At 41.1% G+C, this 16,878-nt stretch overlaps 1 protein-coding gene and 1 long non-coding RNA gene across 4 annotated transcripts; one reads left to right on the forward strand and one right to left on the reverse strand.

The window, feature by feature from the left end:
* Positions 1-40: 40 nt before the first annotated feature.
* LOC129168770 (uncharacterized) lies at positions 41-11,303 on the reverse strand. The gene is made up of 3 exons (XR_008566335.1): positions 10,294-11,303; positions 2,313-2,419; positions 41-2,207 (listed from the first exon to the last, which is right to left on the reverse strand). It is a non-coding gene; the product is annotated as an uncharacterized LOC129168770 (long non-coding RNA).
* Positions 820-14,479, forward strand: LOC129168769 (plastin-3-like). 3 transcript variants are annotated; one of them, XM_054754418.1, is made up of 17 exons: positions 820-970; positions 1,050-1,282; positions 4,884-4,989; positions 5,071-5,222; positions 8,162-8,291; positions 9,567-9,699; positions 9,905-9,986; positions 10,065-10,230; positions 10,311-10,453; positions 11,186-11,281; positions 11,363-11,558; positions 11,686-11,764; positions 11,861-11,978; positions 12,047-12,177; positions 12,636-12,759; positions 12,852-12,976; positions 13,486-14,479. In XM_054754418.1, the coding sequence occupies exons 2-17, from the start codon at positions 1,055-1,057 to the stop codon at positions 13,616-13,618; spliced, it is 2,142 nt and encodes a 713-aa protein (XP_054610393.1). In that variant the 5' UTR covers positions 820-970; positions 1,050-1,054; the 3' UTR covers positions 13,619-14,479. The 3 variants fall into 3 exon arrangements, with proteins under 3 accessions (XP_054610393.1, XP_054610394.1, XP_054610395.1); XM_054754419.1 differs by having other exon boundaries at positions 1,050-1,237; XM_054754420.1 differs by lacking the exons at positions 820-970; positions 1,050-1,282 and adding an exon at positions 4,522-4,806.
* The last annotated feature ends 2,399 nt before the right edge of the window (positions 14,480-16,878 follow it).

Here is a 16,878-nt window from a genome sequence, read left to right on the forward strand (position 1 = left end):
GTCTAGTATCATTGTCCTCAATTAATTTACTATTGTTTAATGAAAACACACAGTGCCTGAGATAGTTTATCCGAAAGTAATTAATAATTTGTATTTGTGTGATTTAATGAAAGCCATTGTGTGCTTCTGGAAGACAAAAAAGGAACATGACAATACTCTTAAGGAAACTATACTGTATATGTTGTATGTTACCTACAATTTAGTCGTCAAATTCTCTCCAAGTGGGTTTTAAACAGGCCCAAATGGCTCTTGTGATGCTAAACGTTGCCGACCCCTGGTATAGACCCCTGGTATCATAACCACACAATGAATCCAAATTGTTGCTCACTTCTCTGAGACCGCTTTTATGTATGTGTATGCACTACGGACTTGTACCTGTATAGTCCTTGTATACAAGACAGCGGTGACTGAAACGCCAATAATTTTATGCGGGCCCGAATGAACGTTTTTACAAATTTGAACTTTGAATCGTGACAAATATAGACATTTATTTGTTCAATCTGTTATTTAAACCACTACTGGCACTAGCCGGTGGTGTTCTCATATTTTTTTGTTTAAAAAAAGTGTACCTTGGAGCTGAAGAGGGACAGCATCTTTAAGGTCAAAAAGATCATTTCAAAAACTATGAACAATTATGAATAACTGATATTAATATGTATTTCAGTTTGTATCTGGCCACAAGAGCGCTTCTGTTAATTTGACATTTATTTATTTTAAAATACTGGGGAAAAAATTGGGTTGGCGGACGCTCATTTTCAGTTGTAAACGCGCCTTTGGTGACGTGACATGAAAGAGGACAGTCTGTGACGTCGACATAAAAGAGTACAGTATACAGAGAACTTAAAAGAGATGTTCTAAAGGGGATATTATAAAGGCAGAGCAAATAGGTCAGAACTGCATTCGAGGTCCTGTTCGCGGTCCTGTGTGGTCGTGTTGAAGAGCACTTGATAAAGTTATCCACGCGCAACGGGTAGGAACGATTTCAGGCGACATTTAGCATCGTTAACCTGGTGATAATTAACTTTGCATTGCGTTGTTTTTGATGATAGAAAGCATGTCTACGGAGAAAGGGCAGAAAAACTTATGGCCACAGCATCCTCCATTCAACAGTCCAATGGCAGGCGGCGACGCCACGTCAGGGCGGACCCAGCAGTCCGACTCCAGACTACTTTTGACTCGACGTGGTGGAGGCAATTCGGAGAGCTGGACGCTGTCTGGAATTTCAGGCGCACCGAGAGTGAGTAGCCTACCAGTTTCCTGTCAACTTCTTCACCATCCAGAGGTGTGTGCACTTGAATTAACGACGTTTACGCTTTAGCATCTTACAGTCAAGACGGCTGGATTAGCAAGAGTAAACAAGGATAGTTTCCTGTCTGTTAACCTGCTAGCCGCCTAGCTTTAGCCTCATTTTTTTTTACTGTATCCTAGTCATCCAACATTGTAACAGTCTAAGAAGCTTTACAAATGCATACTTCAGAGGTAACGTTTGCACTTCGTCGTTTGTAGTCACGCATCCATTATGCAATGGACATCACGTCCTTTAAAGGACAGCATTTTGACGTCCAAGTGACAGCTGCTCCACATTTTAAGTGTGAAAAGTCCTTTGATAACAGATGTGTGTTGTCTGTTTTTTTCGTACAATGCTGGCACTATCCCAGTAAATGATTGACTGAGTGCATGTGCCTCTCCCTCTACTTCCATATCCTGCGTCATGGACATATCTCAGAATTTGTTCATAAATGTGGTGAAATGTAGTCCTTTGCTTTGTTGGTGTAAACTTTGTTAAGTGGTTTACGAGGTGCTGCCCTTTTTTGAGAAAATGCTAAAAGTCCAATGGTGTCAGAGAACGCCACATTTTCTTCAAATTATTGGCATCGCGGATTAGTCACAAGTGGAAAAAGTGCTTCCATTTTAGTGTAATAAAATGGCTGGTTTGCCTTTTTTAAATGTATGGCATGTATGTTTTTAGTTATTGCTCTTGTCCACGTGAGCGCCTCTCTTGTTTTAAATACAGACATCACTTGTTTAATGTTATCTGTGTAAAGACAAACCAGACTGTCTTGCGAGTAGCAGCAGCAGGAGGAGGAGGAGGAGGGCGTGACTTGCCCCGCCCCTCACACACTCTTACTCGTGTGCCAGCGAACAGGTTGGTCCACTTTCTGTGTCGTCAGGGTTTTCATTTTAAACAGGTGCCTTCACTTGTAGCTCTGCAGAGAGATGAGAATGACCTCATGTTTGTACTTTTACCTACTTTTCTGTATCAGCATACCTGTAGTGAGGGGAAAGTTAAACAACTGTCCATTGTCTGCTACCTGGTCATCCGTAGCGTAGTGGTTCATATTGCTTGACTTTTTCGGTGTGCTGTTCACAATCATTCTGTGATTGACTGGACATTATTCGTGGGTGTAGTCAGTCCAAGCTAAGAGGTCAGGAGACATTTCAGTGTTCATACAAGAATGTCACTGTCCTACTAACTGCACGGCATGAACAGCTTCTTAATGAAACGGTATGGCAAAGATGAGGCTGCATAGTGGTTTTCTTAAGTACATTTTAAATGACCTGTAGGTGTGTCTGCTTACCTGTGGCTGAAAAAGATTGATCAGCCAACTTGATAACCTGTCCTGTGACATTCCTAAGTGACGTCTGAGGAGCGTCAACGCACCAACATCCTTTTTTTGGCTGCGCATAGGGTCCTCCGCAAAGCAAGTTGTTCAAGTGGTAAGGGCGGGGCTGCTCATTTGAATATGGCGGTTGATAGTATAACAGCTTTTACTCTTTCAGGTTTTAAATGATGCCAAACATCAGAGTTGACATCATGGCATCTTGCTTACCTGTCAGTATGGTCGGGCTTATCTCATCCGCGCAACATGTAAAAAGGAAGTGGCATTGCATACCACACACAGTCATAAGTCCATGAGTCAGTTTGACTCACATCTGCAGGCGATTGTCAAAAAGTTAAAATGTCTACGTTCTTACAGACCGTGTTGGGTGTGTTTGCGTATGAACTTAACCACACATGGGAAGGGTGCCCAGTCTATTTGTGTTCCTCACAGCTCCTACGTAATCTTGTGGATGAAGCACAGGCAGAGCCGGGTGTGCCGGCACACTCCTCTTAAACGCAAGCATCTCACAACATGGCTTTAAATGGAATGATCCAGCCATCTGAGGCAGTTTTAGGTGACGTAGCTATGTCATCAGGGCGAGATCCAGTTACGAACGTGAGCGAAAGACAACAATCACTTTACACCGGTGAAGCTAGTCCAGTTCCTCTTGTTGTGCCACCGCATGATCTCATATGCCTTGACAGACTGATCCACACTGTCCGAAAATAAGAAACAGTAGCAGTCATTTAAGGTAAAGTAAGGCCAATTATTAGATTCCCAAGGTACATTTTGTACCATACAAATATGTTAATAGTACGAAAGTAGTACGTTTAAGACTATCACCCCGGTAACAGGCCATTGTCCTCATCGTATGTTTTATTAGTGGTAAGGATTCCTCCGTGAAACCAACCACTGACATGTGCAAGGGTGACCCCAAATCAGGCCAGCTGTTGGAAACGCCAACTGTCTTCAGACCCCAACTCTCATTTATGGCTACGGTTGGTTCATGCGATTACAAAACCTCTTTTCTTCTCCAACACCAGCAACACGTCTCACATTTGTCCACTGCCATCTGTGGCCTCGCTCCATGTACTTAACCCCTCTTCTGTTTTCACTCGGCCTCTGTCGAGGGTGTGTGACAAGGGCCGGCAAATGAGGTAATGCGTGTCGGCCCTTATTGTGGCTGCAGCAGCCGCATTTCACATCCTTCTGGAGAGGTTAAATATAGCAGCAGTCACTCAGTTATTTTCCTAATCGTTCTCAGTTTCTTCTTGCCCAGATTTAGTAACATTTTACAGCAGAAAAACATTCTGTTGTGATTCATGGAGTAGCATTTAAGTCTTATGTCTGTCTATTGATTTTACAGTGCATGAAATCAGACACGTTTTGCTAATCTCTGAGACCACATGGTTGCTGTTCTGTCATCATTCATTACGACCGTTAATGGTTTTCACTCATGGAAGAGGAAGTGTATTTATATAGTCTATTGTTTTGCCTGAGTCAATGTATGGCCGGAGAGAAGTTGACACCCTGCAAAAGCAAACTCCTCTACTTTGCTTATCAGTAACAATCAGGTGAATTTGATCCCATGCTTACATGAGCGTTTCACCTTGTCTGTAGTGTTATATGTATTCAACACTCTGCTACTGAGAAAGCAGAAATGGCTTTGCCTGGGATTTCTGACTAAGTCACCCTGAAACTCACTAGTCTGGATTTCAAATCAGGAAACAGGAACCCTTTTTTTCTGTCTGGAAAATCTGAGATTCTCACTGCAGTTTCAGCTTCATCTTTGTTTTGTGAACACTTGTGTTCTAGAGGAATGCCACCACACCGGTTTGGCCTTGAGGCAGCACACCCTCCTTGCCTCCCAGAGCACAGCCTGATCAGCACAAGGCCCAATACATTCCTTGGCGCTAACTGTTAGGAAAGAGCTACTCTGAGGAATTCCTCATTTTTTTGGGATTTTTCGGATGGTGACTTTTTCTCAGGAGTTTGGGAACACGGTGTTTGTGCAAGCAAAATCAAGTTTAAAGAAGACTGGCTGGCTGAGTCGTGTTGTTTACATTGAAGCGAGTCTATCCGCACGGCTTCTGTATCCACGGTGTCAATTTCAAGCTTTTTGCATTTGAGAGTGAATGGCTTGACAAAAAACTCAAATATCCCTTTTTAAGTTGGTCACAAATTCGAACAAACAGGATGAAATGTAAAGTGCTTAAACAGTAATTGCATGACTTCTGACAAAGATTTGTTCTCATGGCTCCCTTCTTTTCTGTCCTGCAGTCCCCACCTTCTCTGACTGACCATCCTCAGGTCAATCACAGAAACATGTCTGGAAAGGTACCAAAAGAGGAACTGGAGGAAATGCGAGAGACGTTTGGGAAAATTGGTGAGTAGATCAAATCCAAAGTCAAACAAGTCCTGGTTGTGGCACATCTTGTATCGAACGCTGCTGTATGTGTCCCTTTAGATCTGGACCACGACGGCTATATCAAAGATTACGAGCTCAATGAACTCCTTAAAGAGGCCGGCTATCCTCAGCCGGGCTACATGGTCCGAGAGATTATCCATAAACTTGATCGCAACAGGGATTGTCAGATCAGCTTCGAAGAGTTCTTGTCGGTAAGTGAAGTGAAGTGGAGCTCAGCGCGCCTTGTACCATCTAGCTGGACAAGTGCTCTTTGTTTCACCCACCCCCCAACGCCTAAAAACACCTCTCCCTCTTCAGGGGCACTGCAAAAAGCCTCCACACACTCAGGAAATGAGGAAGTGAGGTCAGCAAAGTGGTGTTTTTTTGTTTTTCTCTTGTATTTAATTTCAGTGGAGATGCAGGACCACAGCAGAAGACTTAAGTTTCACCATTTAAGAGGTTCCATTGAGACGTGACTTGTATGTGCACTTTTAGAGGGTCTGGTTGTCTTATTATGGTTGCAGCCTATCTTAACACTCCTCAAATTGATGGCATCATTTTTAGGGCTGTCAAAAAATAGCGCGTTGATGGTGGTAACAAATTTATTTTATTAATTAGGTTAAATTTTTATTAACCGTTAACGCATGCCACGCCTCTCTGTTATGACGACAGACGGCGGCACAATGTAGCTCCCCACAGAGTCGCACAGAGTCTGCCGTGCTTTTGTAACTTTATTCTGACCTGAGCACATCAACAGCAGTGCAATTCCAACACCATATATGCGTCTCCAGCTCACAAATACACAAGTAAGTGAATATTCGTACTACTCACTTTGCAACTGTTAATGCGGAAGTACAATTTGCTGCATTTAAGTATGCTCGGAAATCCCAGAAAATAAACTCAAAACGTGTGAATTCAACTTAAGTTACTTTGAATGCAACCCCTCATTGCTCATAACACGGTTAAAGTGTTATTCAAATGTTCTGCTACTATTAAAGAAACTAGTGTTAGGTAAATCGATCTTCAGACGTGTGCTATCTTTTAGCTTGATTTAAATGTTCATTTAATTTGGAGCTGTTAATACACACTTAACTATATAATCCTGTCCTGTCTTCTGTCTTTCTTTCAGTAAAATACGGTAAAAATGGGCGTACTCTGGACGTAGTTGTAAATGGTGATTATCATGATTCATTTCAAAAGTGATTAATCTGATTTTAAAAAATGTAATCATTTGACAGCCCTAGTCATTTTTCTTGTGATGAATTCAGAACAGCCCGTGCCACGAGCGCCCACACTTTATATTGCTGGATTTGTGTTGCTGTTCACAAAGTTGAAAATGGGTCAGTAGATTAGGAACACATCCCGAAGGGAAAAAACAGGTACTGTCGGTCAAGACATACGGTCACACAGCAACAAGCTTAACATCTAATTTTAATACCTCAGTTTACTTCTGTACTTCATCTCTGGCTAAAATGTTTTTTGGTCAAATGTTTTTTCATGACTGTGTCGCCTGACTGAAATCAATGTTTTCAGAGGTTTCTCCATTAGTGTGTATTGCGTCAGCAAATCTTTTAATTTACACTTTTGCCTGAATTGTCCAAAACCTTTGTCAAAAACACACAGTTGTCCGTGGGAGTCATTATTTGCCAGTGAGCATTTGTTGGACATGAAGTTTTGACTTGGCATTGTCAAGATGGCCGACACCAGGAGCAGTTAATTAGTCATCCTCTTTCAATCCGCAAAGTCAGAGCAAAAATGCTGCATACATGCGCCATTCTCGCATTTCAGAAAACGCTATTACTCTGTGCCCTGTCAGCTACATACTAGCATGCTAACTGTTAGCATTTGTTATTTTAGTAATGTAAATATTTACGTAGCATTATGTAAGAACAGTATGGAACTGCTTGGCAACGTTCAGTAATTTTGTTCAGTACATAGCATGTTAGCATTTTAGCTGTTTTGCCTCATATTAAATTGCGTACACGATAGAACTGCAATTTTGGTACTTAGCACGATCTTGGAAGGAACCTGCTTTATAGCATTTTGTATATCCCATTGACATTTAGCACTTCAGCAAATTTATATTGAAGCAAAAGTTTTTCATACTCTTATTGTCGCAGGTTGCCAGCATGGTAGCTGTTAGCATTATTAGCATTTCTGTTTTGTTGGCATATTGCCAAGGTTAAAATAGTTTAAAAGGGAAACACCAAAAGCCACCAAGTTAAGTCTCAAACGCCAAGCCAGAGGTTAGCAGCAGATGATGGATGTCGAAGAAAAAAGGGGAGAAAACAAGCTAATTGTGCGTAATGATTAATGGATTTAGCCAACAAAACAAACCCAGCATTTAATTACCACTTTGTCTGCTGGAGTGGGAGGGGCAGCATCCGGCGCTGCCTAGCTTGCTGCTAAACACGATGGTGCCATTATGTAATGACAATACCCAACTACATGCTACAGCTCAGCACTCTTTGGGGACCAGGTCATGACAGGGTTGTTGCTGTTACCTCCACATGCAGGTTGAGGTGCCACGTCACTGATGATGTAGCTTAACCAATGGTTGAATAGAACTTGTGGAATCAGCATCCTCTGACGTCGTCACATGTGCTGCTTTAGTGATTGGTCTATGGTGAATGCACACAGCCAGATGAGCGGAATCGTCTGAATGAGACTGTTTGCCCACCAAGTGTTTGGACAAGTTAGTCAGCGCTGCGTGTGTCTTTTCTTAGCATCTATTTGAAGAGTGTGGTTCCGCTTGATGACTTGTTTGTGCTGACACTAATTATTTCCGGAGATGTGTCATGAAGTCAGTTTGGTTTAAAACCGCCACATGACTACATGTTTAGAAACGCCGAGGCTTGTGTGGTGCCTCATGTTCTTTGGGAATGATATTGTCACTCCAGCCATGCTTCTGCTGTGTCTGCAGACTGACCTTTTTCTGGCCTCATAAGATGAAGATTAGAAACAAATAAAAAATGGATTGGTAGCGGCAACGAGTCTTTCCATGGAAAGTGGTAGCAGATCATTGAGTCAGTCAGTGGATTCATTTTCTTCCACTTTTCCCTGTTTTTTTTTTTTTTTTTTTTTTTTTTGTAGATTCACTTAAGAGTATTCCTGTCCTGAGTAATAATTTGTCTCTTTGGTATTGTTTCAGATTGTCCAGGAGCTGAAAGGCAGTGAAATTGCAAAAACCTTTCGCAAGGCCATTAACAGAAAAGAAGGCATCACTGCCATCGGAGGAACGTCAGAGTTGTCAAGTGAGGGAACACAGCACTCCTTCTCTGGTAAGAAAGCCAATGTTGACCTCATTAGCATTAAGGTTCCTCTCTCTCGCTCTGTCTCATTTTGTTAACCCTCCCAAGAAAATGTTACTGCGTAATAGGGGTCTCACGAGACTCGCGTGACGTGTCGAGATTTCTCATTTGGAGAAAAACTTTCTCGCAACTGGCAGCCAGAATCCAATCAGACTGTGAACTATGGCACTGCTACTATGAATGATAAGTGTAATGTGGAAGTGTGCTAGGCGTTATTGGAACCGTACATTAAGTGCTTTACACACACCTACCTTGGTCTTCCCAGCGTCAGCGTGTGATGGAATCCAAGCAGAAGCTGTAGTAATTCTACTTTTGATCCAAGTTAATATTTTTATCAACTCAAAACGCGTAGATGTATGGAATTGTTTGCAATCTTGATCGTTGTTATCATTAATCACCATCAACTTTTAACAATGGCAGCAACGGGTCTGCTCAGAGCATGTGTACGACATGACGGCGTACTGTGCCGACCATAACTCCGCTTCATAACACACCTCAAACGTAGTAGAGATCCGCGCATTAAAAGTGAAAGACAGGAAGTGTTTCTTGTGTGACGCATTTATTCGGTAATCAAATAGAAGCGGTAAACAAAGGTGAAGTATCCACAACGCTGGATCTCCACCTCTGATAATGCTGCGCTGGTCTGGAAGCTGTAAAACCTACGCAATGCAACGCCTTTGCTTTTGCAGCACCTTGTATTGCTGGCAAATCACACATGGGTGTCCAAAAGTGTGGCGCAGGGGCCATCTGTGGAACGTGGCTCATTGTGGAAATAAATGGCTGCTGTGGAACACATACGTAAACAAGACAGCTGCAGCGCTCCGTCGCGGAAGAAGATGCGAGCGTCTTCGTCACATACACATGAATGCACAGGTGACAGTGCGCAGGGATACGGTGGGAGACAAATACATAACGCCAAGCATTTTGTGAGGTCTAATTTTTTATTTTTTATTTTTTTGAGAAGGCATTTTTGTGATGCAATTGTATTAATCTTTTGAACGCATATTGTTTTGAGAAACCAAAGTCTTTAATATCGTTTAGCGTCAATTTGTGGGACAATAAACATTTCAAAACGCAACTGCATGCTTTTGTGGCTCGGTTAAAAAAAAAACTTGGTCCAGTCATTAATGATAATGTTGTATTGTCTCGTCTTGTGGGTTGGGTGTGTCATGATCCGCCTGTGGCATAATATTGTTGCCATTTTGCTTGTATTGATGCTGCTCACTGACAACTGCACCCTGGCAGAGGAGGAGCGCTTTGCTTTCGCAAAGTGGATCAACACCGCTCTGGAAAAAGATGCCGACTGCCAACATGTCCTGCCCATGGATCCCTCCACGGATTCTCTGTTCACGTCTGTAGCAGACGGTATCTTACTCTGGTGAGAGTTCCTCTTTTCTGTTCCCCTGCCTGACACAATGTGGCTTCTCCATAAATGTCAAACCAGAGCGTTGTGTTTTCGCATTGCTTAGAATATACTGTAATCACATGGGCAAATTGTACCTGAGTTTGACAATAATGGCGAAGGCGCAGCTGATTTTAATGTTGCTTTTCTAATTGAATGGGCTTTTTTTATGGACACGCAGCAAAATGATCAACCAGTCTGTGCCAGACACCATTGATGAGAGAACCATAAACAAGAAGAAGCTGACACCGTTCACAATACAGGTCAGTTCAATCAGCACAGGGGCTTCTTTGTTCTTGCCTTCTGTCAGCTTACTGTACTTTTATCATTGTCCCTTACAGGAGAATCTCAACTTGGCGCTGAACTCCGCTTCAGCCATCGGCTGCCACGTTGTGAACATTGGCGCTTTAGATCTGAGAGCCGGCAAGCCCCATCTGGTGCTGGGTCTATTGTGGCAGATCATCAAGATCGGATTGTTTGCCGACATCGAGCTCAGCAGAAATGAAGGTAAAGGTCACGGTCACATTGTGATGCAGTCAGTTGTGAGTCACTTTTTCTGAGGTTACTCACCCGGTCGTTTTCAACAGCACTGGCAGCACTGCTGAGGGACGGTGAAACCTTGGAGGACTTGATGAAGTTGTCTCCAGAAGAGCTGTTGCTGCGCTGGGCTAACTTCCACCTGGAGAATGCCGGCTGGCAAAAGATCAACAACTTCAACTCTGACATCAAGGCAGGCTTTAACACACAAATACAGACATCTTCCTGTCAGCACACTGGGCCAAACAGTGTTTGCACACACAAACATGCAATATCCGCCTGCACTGCTCCCAAAATAGGATGGAATTGGTTTTGGAGGAGAGCCAAATGAATACGTAACCAAGAAAGGTTGATTATGGACTCGACAGGTGGCCTTCAGTCTACAGTAGATGCCTGCTTTTCGTAAGGGTTACGTTCCAGGACCTGGATTTACTAATTACAATTGGATTACCTATGGGGAATCCTCAGAATTGCCTGAAGTTGGAAATAAACAAAAAACCTGAGGTATATTTCCGGAGAAACAAAAGAAAATTAAATGAATATTTTTAACAAAAACCTGCAAAGTTGTAAGGCCATGAATGCTGAATCGCAGATGTGTGGGGAGACACTACTGTAAATTAAGCATGGCTTGCTGCACTTGGAATTCATTTGGAGAAGACTATCAAATTTAGCGTTCAAAGATTTTTTTTTAACTCACAAAATACATGCGACAATATGTCAAATGTGCTGTTTTATTTTTCCTTATGTAAACATCCAAACCATGTTTGAAGATGCAGCGATAATGTGATGTGCCAAACATAAAATGTACATGTACTTTGTGTGCAAACCTAATTAGAGCTTAAATAAATGACGTGTTTTGCTGGGACATAGTGTTGACTGAAAACAACATAACTGTTTTGTTTTGGGGTTTTTTGTTATTCTCCAGGACTCAAAGGCCTACTTCCACCTCCTGAACCAGATTGCACCAAAAGGCACTGAGGAAGACCAGCCCTACATAGATGTCAACATGTCGGGTTTCAACGTAAGTACAGTATCCGCCAAGTTTTCCCATCACATGCTAACAGCAAAGTGTCCCTAATGACTGTCTATGTGTGCTATGCAGGAGAGGGACGACTTGAGGAGGGCAGAAGCCATGCTGCAGCAGGCCGACAAGCTCGGCTGCCGACAGTTTGTTACCCCGGCCGACGTCGTTAGCGGGAATCCCAAACTCAATCTGGCCTTTGTGGCCAATCTGTTCAACAAATATCCTGCTCTGACCAAGCCTGAAAACACGGACATTGACTGGAACATGCTGGAAGGTGAGTTTGCATGGACCTTTAACTGAAAGACATGTCAAATGAACAACAATGTGTGTCAATAGGAATACAGAATATAAATTTAATTAAAGCTTGTTTAAGTGTCCCTCATTGATCCATTGCTGTCTAGATGAAACACGAGAGGAACGGACATTCCGAAACTGGATGAACTCCCTGGGCGTCAACCCACATGTCAATCATTTGTACTTGTAAGTACCACATCAATGTCTCACCCTTGTATTCATCTGAATTGGGCGTACTTGCCCAGCTGGTTGCTGACTATCCTGTACAATGTTGTCTTCCAGAGACCTACAGGATGCCTTGGTCATCCTGCAGCTCTACGAGAAGATTAGAGTGTACGTTGACTGGAACAACAAAGTCAACAGGCCGCCCTACCCCAAACTGGGGACCAACATGAAGAAGGTAATTGAACATCCTCATACAAGACCGACAAATATCATTTATCTGATCTCAATGTCTTTCTTCACCAGTTGGAGAACTGCAACTACGCTGTGGAACTTGGCAAAGGGGCCAAGTTCTCCCTGGTCGGCATCGGCGGGCAAGACTTGAATGACGGCAACTCGACGCTGACCCTGGCACTGGTGTGGCAACTAATGAGAAGGTGAAGAATGCGCTGTACATTTTTGCTCAACAAGGACTGAAAGGTTGACACATTGTCTGCAAACTGGGAGCACGTTCCCATGAGCTCAGCTGCTGCTCGTGTCACAAAGGCTGATTGTTGACATTGTTACTGCTGCTCTGTGTGCAGCAATAGAAGTAATTTAGTATACATCGTTCGCAGGGATGTCCGATAACAGCCGATATTGGCATAAAAATGTGATAATGGTTCATATCGGTGGTTTTTTTTGTTGTTGCCGATGATGATATTGCCGCAAGAGAGATGATGTGCTCCATGCAGCAACAGCAACAGTAACCGGATCACAAATGAAGTGCTGGGCAATATCGGCAAGAAAGGCAATATGGAGCATCTCTACTTGTTCTGTGCTTGAGTGTTTGGATGAAGAGTAAGTGGTGTGTTAGTAGATCAAATGAATAAGCAGTCTTCCTCGTGTGTTGCAGGTACACGTTGAATGTACTGGAGGGGCTGGGCGAAGGCCAGAAGGTAAATGACGATGTCATCGTCAAGTGGGTCAACAAAAAATTATCAGAAGCTGGAAAGAGGACCAAGATTTCAAGTTTTAAGGTAAGTCTTTTATTCAATTTTGAATAGGGATCTTTATTTTTTCTCACAAGAAAGTCACCAAATTGTGTGTGCGTGCGTCGTGTGGTGATCAGGACAGAGAGATCAGCAGCAGCTTGGCTGTGCTCGAGCTGATTGACGCCATCCAGCCTGGCAGCATCAACAACGAGCTGATTAAGACGGGCCACCTCTCTGAAGAGGACAAGCTGGAGAATGCCAAGTAAGCTATTGTTGAGAGATGCTGGCTTTTTAACAATATTTCCCAGGATTTCATTACCAATATTGGCAGATGTTCTTCCCTCAAACCAATGTCAAGTCACATCTCTTGTAATGAACGAACACATTGTGCTTCTTTTGCTGTGATACTACTGCATGCATTTCACAAATACACAGTTTATGCCAAATAAGACAAATACTGCAATATTTTAAATCATGACCAATATTTTAAATCATGACCAAAAGTCAACTAAATTAACATGTTCTCCTACTATCGACAAGTAAGACAGGTTATATAAATTCGCAAATAAGAATCAAATAATTATGGCAACAACACAATTTGGAAAGCTGCGCATTGCTATGTGGCACAAACATCCATATAAGAACAAAGTGCAAAGTATGAAACTGCCGATGCAACCAGCCAATATTGGCATCATCATTATTTTGAATCCAGTGTTGTCATTTCGGTGCCTGTCTCAAAGCAGCTCTATCATGCTGTCTGCCCCTCCACAGATATGCCATCTCCATGGCGAGGAAAATCGGAGCGCGTGTCTATGCCCTCCCTGAGGACCTAGTGGAGGTCAAACCCAAAATGGTGATGACTGTGTTTGCGTGCCTGATGGGTCGAGGGATGAACCGAGTCTAAAGAGACTGGCTGTGGTCATTGTGACACTTTATGCCCCCCACAAGCCATCAGCTTTTTGAAACATCTCCCCCATCCCCTCCCAACTCTCTGAAGGAATGTTTTTTGGGTTTTTTTGAAAGAAAATTGGAATGAAAAGTGGTTAAATTGAATGTCTCTGCCTTTTTGGATGAGCAGAGGTGCTTTTTGAAGGAAGATGTGCTGTTCTGTTATTTAAATATGACACATTGATAAATTTCAAATGGACCTTGTGTAACGACCGTGGACAACTTTCAATATTGCAGTACTCTTGATATATGTATTATACGTTTTTCTTAAAGCATCTATGCATATTCCAGCTGAAAGGTTTACATGTATTTTTGCTGCCACCAAGATGAGTAAATGATTGATTTCTCAATACAGTACTTGGAATCCAATCAGAACTGCAAGTGACATGAGTTTTTGGTGGCGCACGCATCAAACAGACCCGTCATCGACATATCAGTAGTAACAGAAGCCATTCAGGTCCATCTGTAGTGATGAGCACTCTGTATATGCTGTGTATTTTTCTACTTTTGCGTGTTTTGTGGGACCAATACATGAGGTAATAATTCTAGTCAGAGCTGGGCTTCTGTTCTTATTACTGTTATATTTTGTTATTTGAAATAAGGAGCAGGCTGACTGGACTTTCTGCTGTGCCTTCCTGTCTTAAAGACGACTTGTAGTACCAGAAATTTTTTTTAGCTTTTGCCTTCTTTTGCATTCATTCAACCTTACCAAATATAAACCGCTACTACTATGACAACAGCCAAATTGTATTTGGCCTTGTGGCCTTGTCTACTCCAAAGTGCTTCACTTGTATCAATAAATGTCTTTGAAAATTGTGCTCTTTTTTTATTATTACAGCATTCCAGTTTTGGCATCATGGATATGCGACAAGATATGATGAGCAGTTGTTGATTGATTATTCTCTCATCAAAGCTTATTCTCTCATCAAAGCTAGGATACTATGTGAACAGTTGTATGGATAAGGTCAGGTTTTCTGCTATGAGGTAGGATTTTCCTCACTGCTTATCTGCAAAAACTGCAACTAATAAAGCCTAATAAAGCATTAAAAATACATTTTACCATTTGAATCACAATGGAAAAAAAAAATTGCACAGTCCTGTCATTTATAAAGGCAGACGTTCTCAAATGGTCTCAACCTGGGACCCACATTCTCTGTAAATCGAGCAAATGTTTGTCACCTTTTTAAACATTAATACACGTTACATGTCCAAAGTGTATTTTAGATTAATTTATTAAGACATTTTAAGGAAATGTGGAACATAACTGCATGTGTATAAATGATGCACAGATTAAAATGAAATCTCAAACTGCACTAAAGGCCAAAATGACTGCGCAGTTGAGAATCACTGATCTATGGTAACACTATATCCAGGGCATAAACTACTAACATCACATGTAATGGGATACATTATTTTCAATTTTTGCAATTTGAGTCACACCAAAACCATTTTCCTGCACTAGAATAAAACATGGTGGAGTCCTGTTATCTTAAGTCACACTCCATGTACAAGGACACTCCTCTTTTCATTTTTGTAAGAGAAACTTATTTTTTCATTTTGCTGTGTGAGTCATTATAAAACTCCAAAATCAAAAATGGTACAGACCTGTTCTGTGTCACCCTATGATTGTTTTTTGGTTAACCGTTCAACATCAGCAAAGGTCTGCACTCTTATTGAGTGCATTTCTAGTTTACTGCACTCAAATCATCTAGCAGTATAAACATTTCAGCTAATATTTACCACAAGTACTTTATAGGTGTATAATAAAATAAAATGTATATTTTAATGTAGTATTTCATGTAGTGTATGTAGTGTAGTTTCTTGATTTGAAAATCACCTTGTCAGAGTGTACTAAATATCTACAGAAACCTGAGTGGTACCTTGATGCTGGGGAAGCAACAAGTGTTTTATTTGATCGCATATCCTCTCAGACACTTTCTTTTTATTGTCACGACTTCCCTTTTTAACCGCTGTTTTTATTGTTATGAACCTCGTGGTATGATACACTTCACTTTTTTTAATGAATAAAAATGTTTTCATACCTCATGTCAGTCAAAGTGCAGACCAAACCTGCGTGAGTGAAAAAATATGAGGCTTTTCTGGCGTAACATAGTGACAACAGCGTGACACGATATGATCTGTTGCCTCTTGGTAATAAAAAGGATTTAGTTTAACAGTCAGCAGTTGTACAGTTCAGTGGCCTGAATCTCAGCCCAGACATGAAGTCCTCTGGGCTGGCCTCCCTGATGGATTACACGGCAGTGACATGTAGTCATCATACTTTTTTTTTTTTTAAAGGAATAATAACATAAAATAACATGGTTATTTAGTAATTTAACTATTAACATTTATTTATTTAATTGCTTTATTTAATATAGACATACTATTTCTACAGCCTCTGTAATGTGCTTTTCAAATAGTGGGGCGGCCTCAGACTATTACCAAAACGTAACGCTACATTTTGGAGCTGCTGCTGTGCATTTATTTTTGAGTTTGGAAAAGTTAACACTACTGTAGGTGTTGGCATTCGTTTCCACGTTGCTATGTGAAATCAACGCGCCCAGGAAGGAAGCTCTGGCAATGCTTAAAAGAACCAAGTACGACAAAGTATTAAGGCCACATTTAAAAAAATAAATAATCTGAGATTTTGACAATAAAGTTGTAAATTTATGAGAATAAAGTTGTACATTTTCCGAGAAAAAACTGTCATAAATTGACGAGAAAAAAGTTGTACATTTACAAGAAAAAAATGTCTGTTACGACAGAGTATTAAAATAAGAGATTTCGAGAATAAAGTCATAAATTTACAAGAATAAAGTCGTAAATTTATGAGAATGAAGTTGTAAATGTATGAGAAAAAACTTGTTTACAAGAATAAAGTCGTAAATTTACGAGAATAAAGTTGTACATTTACGAGAAAAAATGTCATAAAATTTACGAAAAAAAAGTTGTACATTTACAAGAAAAAAATGTCTGTTACGACGGAGTATTAAGAGATTTTAAGAATAAAGTAATAAATTTACTCGAAAAAAGTTGTACATTTACAAGAAAAAAAAAATGTCTGTTACGACGGAGTATTAAAATAAGACATTTTCAGAATAAAGTCGTAAATTTACGAGAATGAAGTCGTAAATGTACGAGAAAAAACTTGTTTACAAGAACAAAGAATCTCGGAAATTTACGAGAATAAAGTTGTACATTTCCAAGAAAAAATTT

This window comes from Dunckerocampus dactyliophorus, chromosome 16 (genome assembly GCF_027744805.1).
Source record: "Dunckerocampus dactyliophorus isolate RoL2022-P2 chromosome 16, RoL_Ddac_1.1, whole genome shotgun sequence".
Lineage (NCBI taxonomy): Eukaryota > Metazoa > Chordata > Actinopteri > Syngnathiformes > Syngnathidae > Dunckerocampus > Dunckerocampus dactyliophorus.